Here is a 12976-nt window from a genome sequence, read left to right as displayed (position 1 = left end):
TTTTTCACCCAGTGTCTCCTACTCACCAGCTAACTGTTATAGAGATTCTGGCTACAAGTTTTCCTGCCCATCTCCTCCAGGTAATTGGTTCAAAACAAATACAATAGGTTCATGATCGTTTACTTCAAGTTTCTGTGAACCAAAAGTAAAGGAAAGTTCAAGTTTTTAGTACCTTTATTCAGTAGGCTGGGACACGAGACCTGTGCTGTCAACTACTTCTACTTCATTCTTTCTCCACCAAGGCCTTTCTCCACCATGACATCAAATGCCATGCTCTCTGTGAAACCTTGCTTTATTTTCTTAGACTAAGTCCATTTTTCCTTCCTTTGACTTCCAGTAATTTGTAAATAAATTTGCTTATTAACGTCTCTTATTTTGTTGTTTATATTCTTGATTCTCCTACCAGATTGTGAACTGTGTCAGAGTAAATACCATCTTCTTAAGGAAGAGTTAGGTGCTCCTTATTCCTGGTTTCCTCATTACCTGGTACACTATGACATTGTTTCTGTAGCTGACTCCCCAGCAGGCTGTAGGCTTTTGGGGGTTGAGCTTATTTGTTTTCCTTCCGTCTTTGTCCATGGTACTGAAATTCAAGAGTCAATAGGGTGGGATCATTGGTTTGTCTTAAGTGGACTGGTCATAAACAAGATATAATAAACTTCCATTTATTTGGCAAAATTATCATATTTTTGGAATTCCAGTGAAATTCATGTGTGTGTGTGTGTGTGTGTGTATGTGTGTGTGTGTTTCTGTTTTTTGGAAGTTAATCCTAACATGCCATGTGAAAAAGAGTTAGCATTACATCACTTACTCTTTGAAGATAGAAAAAAATAAAATTGAGGATTGAGTATAAGCCCTTAATATAAGAAAGCATATCTTCTTCATCTGTTATTGCTCTCCTGACAAAGGTCTGCATAAGTGAGTGGTAAGTCAATACCACAATGTACATTTTTTAATTCATTTTGAATAATGTTGGCAAATGAGGCAGTGTTGCAAAATATATTATCTTCTTAAATCAGCATATGTCAGAGCTAATACACTGGACTAAGAGTCAGATCTGATTTCTTTATTTTTTTATTTAATAAATATTTGCTGAGGTATTATGCTAGGTACAAGGTTTAACATGACCATACACTTGCTGTGTACTGTTGGCAAGTCACTCAACTGCCCTGAGACTAGGCTTCCATATTTGTAGAATGGATATAGAGCATGTCCTGCTTGTCTCATAGCATAATTAGTGAGGGTCAAATGAGACACCTTATATTCAAGTGATTAATATATGGTAAAGCACTTAAATATAAAGTTATAATACTTATTATGTTCTGTTATTTATAACATGTATAATATAGCTATAAATTATATTAGCTAGTGCAATAAAACTATATTTATTAAATAGCACTATAGCTAGCTCTCAAAACCAATTCCTAATTTCCATAATTTCATACTACCAGCATATTATAATAACTTATAACAGTATCATACCTTTGAATTGTCCTCTACCATTTTCAGAGTACTTTGAAGTAAGTCTTCTTTGATCCTTTCAACAACAGAGAAAGTAAAGTCACCTACTCTGCTCTATTTTTTCATTCACATATTTCTAGGGATCTACTTTTCTACATGATAATTTCTAAATCTAGAGCTAAACTGACTTTTGAATGGTACTTAAGTAAGCAAAAAATTTTGGTTCAATTTATTTCTACCTCAGTTTCTCAAAGGATCACCATAGTGATACATGATACCTGAGAGACATAAAGAATTGTCAGATCAGTTTTATTTCTAGTTCTTGCAAAATGCCTCATGACAATGGAAGTCTACAGTAGTGGGTTTCAACATTTTTTAAATGGACTGCATTTTTCTAGGACTGCTTTACACACTGAAAAATTAGTGAGGACCCCAATGAGATTTTAAGTCTGTAGGCTGTATGCCCTTCATATTGGAAGTTACAGCTGAGAAATTTCAAAAATATTTATTCATTATTTCATTTAAAAACAAGAAATGCATTACATTTTAATATAAATATTACTTTTATGAAAAGTGACCACCTTTTCCAAAACAAAAAAGATGAGCGAGAAGGATGACATTGTTTTACATTTTTGGAAATCTCTGATATCTGGTTTAACAGAAGACAATAGAAATCTCTAATTTGCTTCTACATTCTATCTGTTACCATATATTGCTTGTGTTGAAGTATAAGAGGAAAATCTGGTCTCACACAGATATATAGTTGGAAAAAGGAGCATCTTGCAGACCCCCTGAAAGGGTTTTGAGGACCTCCAGGATCCATTAACCACACTTGAAAAATGGCTGGTCTACAGTGTAGAGGGTTTAAATACCAAAGCTTTGAAGTCAGACAGACCTTCTACCTGAATTCAATCCAGTTTAATATGTTTTGGTTGTGTGTCCTTGGATAATTTACTTAAATGATAAGCCACAACTTCTTCCTCTGTGAAAAGAGTGTAATAATTCCAACTTCATGAGGTTGTGGTAAAGATTAAATAGCTCGGATTGTGAAGTGCTTAGCATAGGTCCTGGCCCACAGTAAGTGTATGGAAAACAGTAGCTGGCTCTAATGTATCATAGACTGTTTCTCGTACCCTGCGCAAAATAAAAGGCCTAGAATAGTCAACCTAACTCATCTGACAGTAAAGACAGTCTTAGATGGAAGGTTCTGAAATTGAAACCAATAGGATCTAATTTTAAAATATGCTATCCTATTTTCACTTATACAAGATTTATTCTCAGTTAATATTGCCACACAATTGCAGGTGTTTATGATAGCCCAAACTAAAGCTATGGTAGATTTGAACAGAACCATTTAACTAACTTTCACATAAAAAAATTCCATGCGTTGTTGTTAATGCAAAACAGACCAAACTGTTAGACTGAGAAAATAGTAGATTATTGTATATACATCTCATTTTATAAGTTGGTAGTAGGTATTCTAAATATACTAAAAACAGTTTCTGAAAGCCTAGAAAGTAGGAAAGGGGATTTTTAAAATTTGGTTTTATTCATTTATTTATTTTTAAAATTTATTTATTTTATTTTTGGCTGCGTTGGGTCTTCGTCGTTGCACATGGGTTTTCTCTAGTTGCAGTGAGCGGGAGCTACTCTTCGTTGCGGTGCATGGGCTTCGCATTGCAGTGGCTTCTCTTGTTTCGAAGCACCGCTCTAGGCGCATGGGCTTCGGTAGTTGTGGCACACAGGCTCAGTAGTTGTGGCTCGTGGGCTCTAGAGTGCAGGCTCAGTAGTTGTGGTGCACGGGCTTAGTTGCTCCACAGCATGTGGGATCTTCCCGGACCAGGGCTCAAACCCATGTCCCCTGCACTGGCAGGTGGATTCTTAACCACTATGCCATGAGGGAAGCCCTAAATTTGGTTTTATTTTTGTTTATAAATTCATTTTAATTACACTTATTGAGCACCTATTTAGCATAAACATTGTGAAGAATCCAAAAATGAGTAGCACTTCTGCCTAATATTTAAGGTTTTTTTCCTTTTGTTCTGTTTCTACTTGCTAATAGCTTTGTTTGTCCAAAAATAAATTTCTGACTTGCCATATCTCTAGTATGTATTTTTAAAAATTAAAGACACTTATATCTGAACTTTGTGTCCTTTTTACTATCCAAGAGAGAACACAAATGATCATCAAGGGTCTGAAATTAGTGGTAAAGTAGTTGCCCAGGAATAACTAAACTAATTCTTTTGTACATTATATGATATATGAAACTATTACAGAAATGTCAGTAGAACAGTCCCTTCTTAGACTATCAGATTTTGTAAACTGATCTCACTTAACTCTGCTACTTGTATTGTTTTCCTGGACTCAGAATATTCAAACCCAGCTGAATAATTCTTCTTGGTGTTCATCTAATGGTTTTAACTTCTCAATTTATAGATCATGTGGAATCCCTAATAATAATCATAGCAAGAACTTGCTCACATTTATTATGTATTTACTTTGTGCCTCATGGTGTTCTAAATACTTTACATGTACTTAACCATGTAATCATCAAAGTAACCCTATATTATTATTCTCATTTTATAGATTACTGAGACCCAGAGAACATATGACAGTAAAGGTCATGTCAGAACAACACAATACTCTCTGAATATTTAAATCAAGGGTTAATTCAAAGGATTGGTTACACAGGTAAGGGAGGAGTACACCAAAGAGGGACAGTGAGTTAATCAGAGTTTAGCAACAGCAAGAAATTATTACGACTCTTAATTTGGAGAGATGATGGAAGGAGGCAAAGTTTCCAGAGCTCAGGGACTTGCTTCAACTGGAGAACCTTGAACCAGGGTAGGCCAATCTGGTGAAAATTGGAACCACCGAAGAGACATAGCTCAAAGAGATGCCCCCAAGGGGAGAGGGAGAAGGAGAAAGCAGAATGGCCTGGCTTCTCCCTTTCTCTCACATTCTAATACCCCACCTATCCCTTTCATTGGCCAATCCATTCTGAAGCCAGCTGAGCTGAGAGCATGGGATATGCATGGGTAGTTCTTTCCGTGATTCAGAGCAGAGCAATAGAAGTGCAAGGAATGTTCCTGATAGCAAATAGGCAAGGAATATGCAGAAGGCTTTAGGAAGTTGGCCAAGATAAACGAGCTATCAGTCTTTCAGTGGCTCTTTGGGATTTGGACATACGTAGTAATCATATGCCCTGAATAAGGGAGATAGAGGTTTCGAAAAGTGACATTAGTCACTTTCTGATGTGTTTTTTTCTGCCCGTATATGTCATAGGATAATTTCAGGGAAATGTTTGCCTACCACTATAGCAGAGGAAGAGAGGTAAGAAATGAGAAAGGGTCTGGGATTCTAAACCATTTTCAGTGTCAGAGTATGCCTTTGAGCATGTTCAAGGTAAGAAGAACAAGTGATTCATGCAAGAAATCTCCACTTTATTGTACTGTCTCTCAGTTGATGAAGTATAGCTTTTTCTCCACATAGATCTTGCTTTCAAAGTAGACCTTGCAAAGATATAGTTCACATTCAACTAGAATCTGTTTTCAGTTTTTCAAAACTATTCTAATTGGAAGTGTCAATATTGGCAGAAAATGTGGAGATACTATCTTTTAATGTGTTAATGCATCCCTTGACAATCTAAGAGGTTATGGGATGGGGCAGGAAAACAGGATATTTGACGTCACATAGGCATGAAGTATAGGATTATAAGTAAAGTAGGCTAAATATAACTGCTATGAGCTGAATTTTGTTCCCTTAAAGTTCAGAGTTTGTCCCAACCCCTAGTACCTCAGAATATAACCATATTTGGAGATAAGATCTTTAAGGAGGGATTAAGTTAAAATGAGGCTGTTAGAGTGGGGCCCTAATCCAATATGATTGGTCCTTATAAAAAGAGAAAGAGACACCAGGGGAGTGTGTATACAGAGGGTCAACCAAATATGCAGAGGCAGCATCTGCAAGCCCAGGAAAGAGGCAGCAGGAGAAACCAACCCTGCTGGTACCTTGATCTTTGACTTCCAGCCTCCAGAACTGTGAGAAAATAAATTTCTGTTGTTTAAGCCACTCAGTCCATGGTATTTTGTCATGGCTGCCCTAGCAAACTAATATGCTGACCAAAGAAGCAACATCTGGAGACTCTCAGTGTGGGAGGCATTATTGATGGCTGGAGATCCTAATAGTGATATATTTATAAAACAATATGGCCGCCAGGACCACAAAGCTGTCCGATTGGAATAAGAAGTTAGAGTTAGACACACACTGTAAAAGTGTAAATAAACCTGTTTTTCCCTTCTTCATGGCTGCCCATTTAATTCAATATGCATTTTATTGTGCATGTATTAGTCAGGAAGTACTCTTACAGGTTCCAATCTCTGAACACTCTATTGCTGAGTGGTGCTATTGTGACATCATAGAAACCTCCTCTTTGAATGATTGCTTATGGTTCCCTTATTGGTGGAAACAAAATTGTCCCAGAATGTCAATACACCTTAAGAAGAAAAATAATTCCAATCCTCTTCAAAGTAGATTTAAAAAACACTCTTCTGTTTTGGCAATTGTTCAAATCTACCCTGTGAACTGAATGTTTCTCACTTGTTCATATCTTACAGATGTGCTTTGGCAACATATTAGACTTCGGGTGTCCAGAAACAGATTTTCAAACCCATTCTAAATGAAAAGAAAGAAAGAGTCAGGATAGAATAATACCACCCTTTCTAGATGAAAAGAAATAAAGAGTCAGGATAGAATAATACCAATGTCCTTGATTCATATATAAGATATAATATTAAATGTTGTTAGAAACATCATTTTGATCCACAATAGAAAAACAGACTTTGTGTTAAAATCTAAACATTTAAACAACCTAAATATCCATCGACAGATGAATGGATAAAGAAGATGTGGTACATATATACAATGGAGTACTACTCAGCCATAAGAAAGAATGAAATAATGCCATTTGCAGCAACATGGATGCAACTAGAGATTATCATACTAAGTGAAGTAAATCAGAAAGAGAAAGACAAATACCATATGATATCACTTGTATGTGGAATCTAAAATATGGCACAAATGAACCTATCTATGAAACAGAAACAGACAGACATAGAGAACAGACTTGTGGTTGCCAAGGGGGAGCAGGGATGGGGGAGGGATGGATTGGGAGTTCGGGGTTAGTAGATGCAAACGATTACATATAGAATGACTAAGCAACAAGGTCCTACTGTATAGCACAGGGAACTATATTCAATATCCTGGGATAAGCCATAATAGAAAAGAGTTTAAAAAAGAATGTATATATGTGCATAACTGAGTCATTTTGCTGTACAGCAGAAAGTAACACAACATTGTAAATCAACTATACTTCAATAAAAATAAATTTAAAAAACTAAACATGAAATTTTATATGAAATTTATCACCTCACTTGCTTACCTAAGTGTCAACAATCCAGAGCAATGCAATAATTTAGGAATTATTAAATAATATAATGGGGATATATAATTCCAGCAACCATCCATATTAAGGCTGACGCATGAACAGCAAAACTGATATTGGGGCACACTTTAAAAATGATTTAGGATATCTGGCAATGCGTCTTATGTGCAAATTTATCTCAAATTCTCACATTTTTATCCTCTATTCATTCCGATTGTATGCTTTCTAAAAAAAAAAAATACCTATAAGGAAACATGAAATTTACTTCTCAAAGTTCTACAAAACCACAATTAAGATTTAAAGAAAATTAAATAGGAAACCATCAAAAGTGATTAGGGTACAAACTACCCTATAAAGAGCTTTATTTGGGAATAATATAGTAAGCACTGGTAAGATAATTTTTTGTGGAACTAAAATCTAACTCAGGGGTGGGATAGGGAGGGTGGGAGGGAGGGAGATGTGAGAGGGAAGAAATATGGGGTTATATGTATATGTATAGCTGATTCACTTTGTTATAAAGCAGAAACTAACACACCATTGTAAAGCAATTATACTCCAATAAAGATGTTTAAAAAACTAAAAATAAAAAAATAAAAAATAAAATCTAACTCAGGGGAACATTTATTGCCAAATTCTAGAAACTAAACTTTAGTATCTGGCAATATCCTTATAAAACCACAGTACCAGATTTGTACGTTAAATTTAACTTTCTTAAATTCAAATGTCATGAACTGGATAGATTTAAAAAAAAATCTGTAACACAGACAAACTTGGAGTTGATATGTGGAAAGAATTTTCATCTATAAATGAGGAAAAATGGGCTGTAGTAAGCTTTTGTTGACAAGTCACCCTCTTTGGGTCTCAGTGTTATAAAAAATGTGTGCATTCTATCAGAACTGTTGCATTGTTCCTTAAAATTCTGGGTTTCCAACCACTTCACAACCTTTCAAATTCTTCTGTTAAAGATGTAAAATAAAATTTGTCAAAATCTGTCAAAATCAAATGAGCAAATAAACATGAAGACTCAAGAGAAAGACCTCAAAAGCGATTGAAGACATCTAAGGGTGCAGAGCAAAGACAGCTTGTAAAGGGCACAGATTGATTACAAAACTTAGGAGTTACTGTAATCCATGATTATTAAATAAAACCTGATATTTCAATGATTACGTACCAAACTTGCTTTTCTTGCCATCAGATTAAAAACTATATCCAGATTTGCATATGTGTGCATTGTATTTGTGACAATACGCACTGATTATTCCCCCTCTCCCGCCACACCATCACCCTCACGTCCCTATTTGCTTCCTATCCCCAGATTAGCTCCTGAAACTTATGATATTTTTGAGGCTACAGATTGCTTTCTCAATATTAGGTTTTCCTTACAATGCCACATATAGTCAAGTATTCCAAGCAGGGTGGTTAACAGATAATTGTTTGGCAACTGGGATATTAGGTGATGTACCATCTAGGCAGTGAAACTTTTGTAATATTGTCTGTTGTATAGACCGTATTTCATTTATATCAAACCTTTGGAAAATATACCTTATTTCTCCAGAGCCTAGCAGTGACTGGCACATGTTTGAATGAAAGAAGTAGACAGAGAATATCAATATTCATTTACGTAATGATTAGTTAAGGATTAAAGTACATTCCAGCATAAGGGCTTCTGACAGCCTTTTGCTTAAACCACACTTGACTTTTCCCTTCCGGCGAGTATACTGCTTGTGAAATTCCTAGAAAGGCCAGAGACAGAAAGGAGCTGGGATTCGGGACCCAAAGCGGTTTTGGGACGTTATGCGGCCTGGAGAGAAATGTTTTGTCTTGGAGGAGTTCGGAAAGCCAGCGATCTAACAAATTCTGGGCACAGAGAGAAACGCTGCCCTCCCGCCTCGGCTTGGAGCATCGCGGAGCCAAGGGCAGGCGTCGCGCAACCTGCCGCAGGGGCGGCTCCGAGGCCCGGCCCACGTGGCGCTCCCTCGCTCCACCCCCGGGAGCGCGGGTACGGGGGGTGGGGCTCCGGGGCGGCTCAGCCCCGCCCCGCCGCCCCGCGGGTCATAATGTAGGGTTAGGGAGGCCGGCGGGCGGGGCTCGGCGCGGGAGGAGCCGCCGGGCGGGGGCGGTGACGACTGTTGGGGGAGGGGAGGGGAGGAGGAGTCGCGGTGGGAGGAGGAGGAGGACAGCGCCATTCCGGCCGCTCCCTCTGTCCCTTCTCCCTTCCCTGCAGTGGCCCGCGAGGCGCCAGCGAAGGAGCGCGAGAGTGACGCGTCCGGACTTGCTCGCGCCCTCTCGCGCCGAGTGTCCGCCGCCCGCTCATGGCCCGGGCCGCGGCCGACGAGCCGTGCTGAGGCGGGCCGCGCGGAGTCGTGGGGCCGCCGCCGTGGCCCTCGCTGTCTGCGCCTCGCCGCCAGCCCGCGGTGCCCGCGCACGCCGGCCGCCATCGCCTTCGCGCCTGGCTGGCGGGGGCGCTGTCCTCCCCGGCCGTCCGCGCCGCTCCCTGGAGCTCGGCGGAGCGTGGCAGTCAGGGCCGGCGGAGGCTCGAGGAGCCGGACGCCGCCGCCGGTGTCGCCGCCGGCGCTGCGGGGGCCATGACCGTGGAGCAGAACGTGCTGCAGCAGAGCGCGGCGCAGAAGGTGAGGCGAAGCCGCGAGCCGGTGCGGCCCGGCCCCGCTCCTCCTTCTGACATGCCGCCCTCACCCGCCTCGGCCGGGACCTCCCCGGCCTCCCCCGCCGCCGCCCGGGCCTCCGCTGCCCTGGGCTTCCCCCTTGCTGCCCCCCGCCCCTACCCGCTTTGGGGGCGTCGCGCCCAGTTCCGGGCTGCGTGTGGAAAGCGGGGTGTAGTTAGCGTGTTTCAGTCCACTTCCTTCTTGCCGATTGTTTTCCTGTAACAGACGGTGCCGGGTATTGGTTGAGCGCGACCTCACATTCCTACACTCCTCTATATGGCTTCTTAATTAAACTTTATCTTCCTCCTCTTCTTTAAAAAAGGAATAAACGGTTGTCATCCCTTCTGAACCCAGTTTTTATTTCCAAGGTAAAAGCATTCCAGGCCTGCTATTTTGCAAAAGGGTCTCCACCAGAATTGAATAGTCGGCCTGGCGGGACAGGTACATTAACCAGGTAGACTCGGTGTAAAAGTAGAGGATTTGGTTGGTTCCTTTTCCTTTCTTCCTCCCTCCCTCCCTTCCCTCCCTTCCTTCCCTTCGTTCCTTTCCTTCCTTCCTTCCGTTTCTTTTTCTTTTCTTTTTTTTATTTTTTGAATATAGAAACTGTCCCTTAAGGAAACCTTTCTGGCCATGTTTATTCCAGGAATCCTTTGTCCCCTAAGTTTGACCTTGTTCCATCGTTCACCCTTTACTCTTGCCTCAGTCACACATTCGAATGGTCACTCACTTAAGAAAAAAATCTGCGTTTGTGAAGTTTCAGATCTTTTACGTTAAGTAATGAGAGATGCTACTTTTTTTCTAGATTTTGCTTTCAGAATCTCAAGTGCACTATCACGGCTTGCACCATATCCTGAAAAGTAGTTGGCTATGACTTAATATTTTTTGGGGGGGGTGGTCATTGGTGTGAAAAGCATTTTGGGCAAAAGGAAAACATTGCTTTACTCGTCTTGGAATTATGGGGGTAACCAGCGTTTACAGAGAGCAGCTACCAAAAATATATTTGATTTTTCTGGGAGAGTAGTGAATGCCCCACCCTGTTGTAGTTTTGGCATTGTTATATCCTACCTGTGCTTGATTTTAGAATAAGGGCTGCTGTCCTGCTGACTATGTGTATACACTCAGCTTGCTAAGTTTTTGCTTTGAGATTATTTTTAGAATTTTATTATAGTACTTGAGGTAATTGAAGATGCTCAAGAATTTTGGAAAGCAAGGATAGTGCATTGTTAGTTTAGGCGCTTTGGGAAACTTGTCTTTGGAACTCTTGTGTGTTGTACTGGTTAATTTAGAAGACTATTGCAGACTGCAGTTTATTTACAGTGAAATAATTCTAGATTTAATAATGGGAGTTTAGAACAGTTTATCTCCTAATCCCCTCCATTCTGTTTGGAATACCTTAAACTTTAGTTTTTGATGTTGAGTATGACAAAGTCTTAACACTTAGAGGAGGATCTTGTGGTCATATGTATACTAAGCAATATTTAATAGGTTTGGTGTCGCTTCTGTTTATAGTTCTCTCCAAAGTTGAATATTAAAGGCTATGTGTTTCAAAGTGGGAAATATAACTCATATTTTTCACATCTCTTAAATTTGAACATTGGCAAGAAATTTGTGAGTTTTTAAAATTGATTTTGGACTAAAGTACTTCTTTAGCATAAAATTAGGTAATGCAGATCTGCCCAATTCAGAGGTTTATGCATAAAATTGTGAATCAAGAATCAAATTACTGAAAGTGGTCCTGGCCACCAAGTCCAGTTTCCTAGTTTACTGAGTCCCCTCCTTAAACAAAGGGAGTAGTTGTTAGTCTAAAATATTACCATTATGATGCTGTTTTTAGTGTGTGTCTGTCAGATCATCTCATTGATACTGTGGACATTTTTTTAGAGCAATACAATTGCATTTATTTTTATACTTCCATCATGGTGTTTATGTATTATTTTTAAAAGAAACATGTAATGTGTTTGCTTTCTATATCAATATACTATTACTTTGTTACTCAGAACTATTTAAAAATATTCGTATAGGTTCAAATACCTTAAACCATCCACTTAAAATGAATCGACAATTTAAATCCACCATGCTAGTAACTAGGAAGTAGACTTCAAGCTAGTAACTAGGAAATGAACTACTTTAGAAGAAACAAAAGTGAAACTCTTTGCTTTTAAATTAGAAACTTTATGAATTATTAGTAAAACGAGAATTGTCTAGTGCATATTGCATAACCAAAATCTTAGCCTGTTTTCTGCTCTCCTTTAAAAAATTGTGTGTTGTATGCTCATGTATAATATTAGCTTTATATAAAGAGCCATATTTTGGTAGTTGGAACAATTTTCTATTTTTCAAGTTTTTTTTTCTTCCAGAAGGATGTATGATTAAAAAAAAAAAAGCACAACACTCATATGTCTTTTGTCACCTACAGAGTAGCTTGTCACAGGGTAACATAAGGCAAGGGCTGTCTTTTCCTCTGATGTGTTCTTTGCTTGATTGCTTAAGTTTAGCCATGGCAGGAAGTTATGAGATTACTTGTAACTGCAGAGAGCTGTTTTTTTGAGGTTTAAGATGATACAGGTGAGGTGGAGTTGGCAGCAGATTAGCTACAGTTAAAATCTGTCATAATTTTGTTCTTGAACATGTGTATTCAGCCTTTGTGCTTGATATTTACCTAAGCGTAGGATCCTTGCATCTCAGAAATTTGATTCATAGATTCAGGTCCCAAATAAGGATTTTTTAAAAAAAAATACATCTTTATTGGAGTATAATTGCTTCACAATGCTTTGTTAGTTTCTGTTGTACAACAAAGTGAATCAGCCGTATGCATACATATATCCCCATATCCTCTCTTGAGCCTCCCTCCCACCCTCCCTATCCCACCCCTCTAGGTGGTCACAAAGCACCAAGCTGATCTCCCTGTGCTATGCTGCTGAGTAGCATTGACATGTATACACTACCAAATAAGGATTCTTTAGGGCAGCAATATAGTAGCCTTCCTCTCAGGGACCAAATTAATTTGTAGAGTTAAGTGAGCAGGATACTATTTTCATTAAATGTATTCTCCTGAGTTAAATAAAACATAAGGTTCATAAGGGAAGGTATTTCGCCTATTTCGTTTCACCCTAGGGCTTAGAACAGCTTCGTGCACTTAGTAGGTTTCAGTAAATATTTGATGAATGAGTGAGTGTTTTCTAAAAGGAATGCAAGCGCAGGGGTTATTTTAGTTCCCTAACTGAATCTCACGATTTAACATTATTGAGAAACGATGAAAGCTCGAGAAACTGTGGACAACTGTTAGAATAAAGGCGGTGTAGTGAAAAGACTAGGATGTGGGTTGATCTAAATCACCTTTCCATGACCTTGGGCAAGTCATTAAATGCCTCTGAATCTTCTTTTAAAGCCTTAAAGTTAGTATGATTAG

At 39.1% G+C, this 12976-nt stretch overlaps 1 protein-coding gene across 2 annotated transcripts in view; it reads left to right on the top strand.

Annotated features, from left to right (window-relative positions):
- The first annotated feature begins 9034 nt into the window (after positions 1–9034).
- Positions 9035–12976, top strand: part of USP25 (ubiquitin specific peptidase 25) — a 140952-nt gene continuing 137010 nt past the window's right edge. The window contains exon 1 of one of the 2 annotated variants that reach the window (XM_029214127.1): positions 9035–9534. In XM_029214127.1, coding sequence (XP_029069960.1) covers positions 9490–9534 — 45 coding nt within the window. In that variant the 5' untranslated portion in view covers positions 9035–9489. The remainder of the gene's footprint in view (positions 9535–12976) is intronic. The other variant, XM_029214128.1, reaches the window with a different exon arrangement.

This window comes from Monodon monoceros, unplaced genomic scaffold, assembly GCF_005190385.1.
Source record: "Monodon monoceros isolate NGI ecotype Baffin Bay Population unplaced genomic scaffold, NGI_Narwhal_1 Super_Scaffold_11, whole genome shotgun sequence".
NCBI lineage: Eukaryota > Metazoa > Chordata > Mammalia > Artiodactyla > Monodontidae > Monodon > Monodon monoceros.
This window is presented reverse-complemented; position numbering and strand designations above follow the sequence as displayed.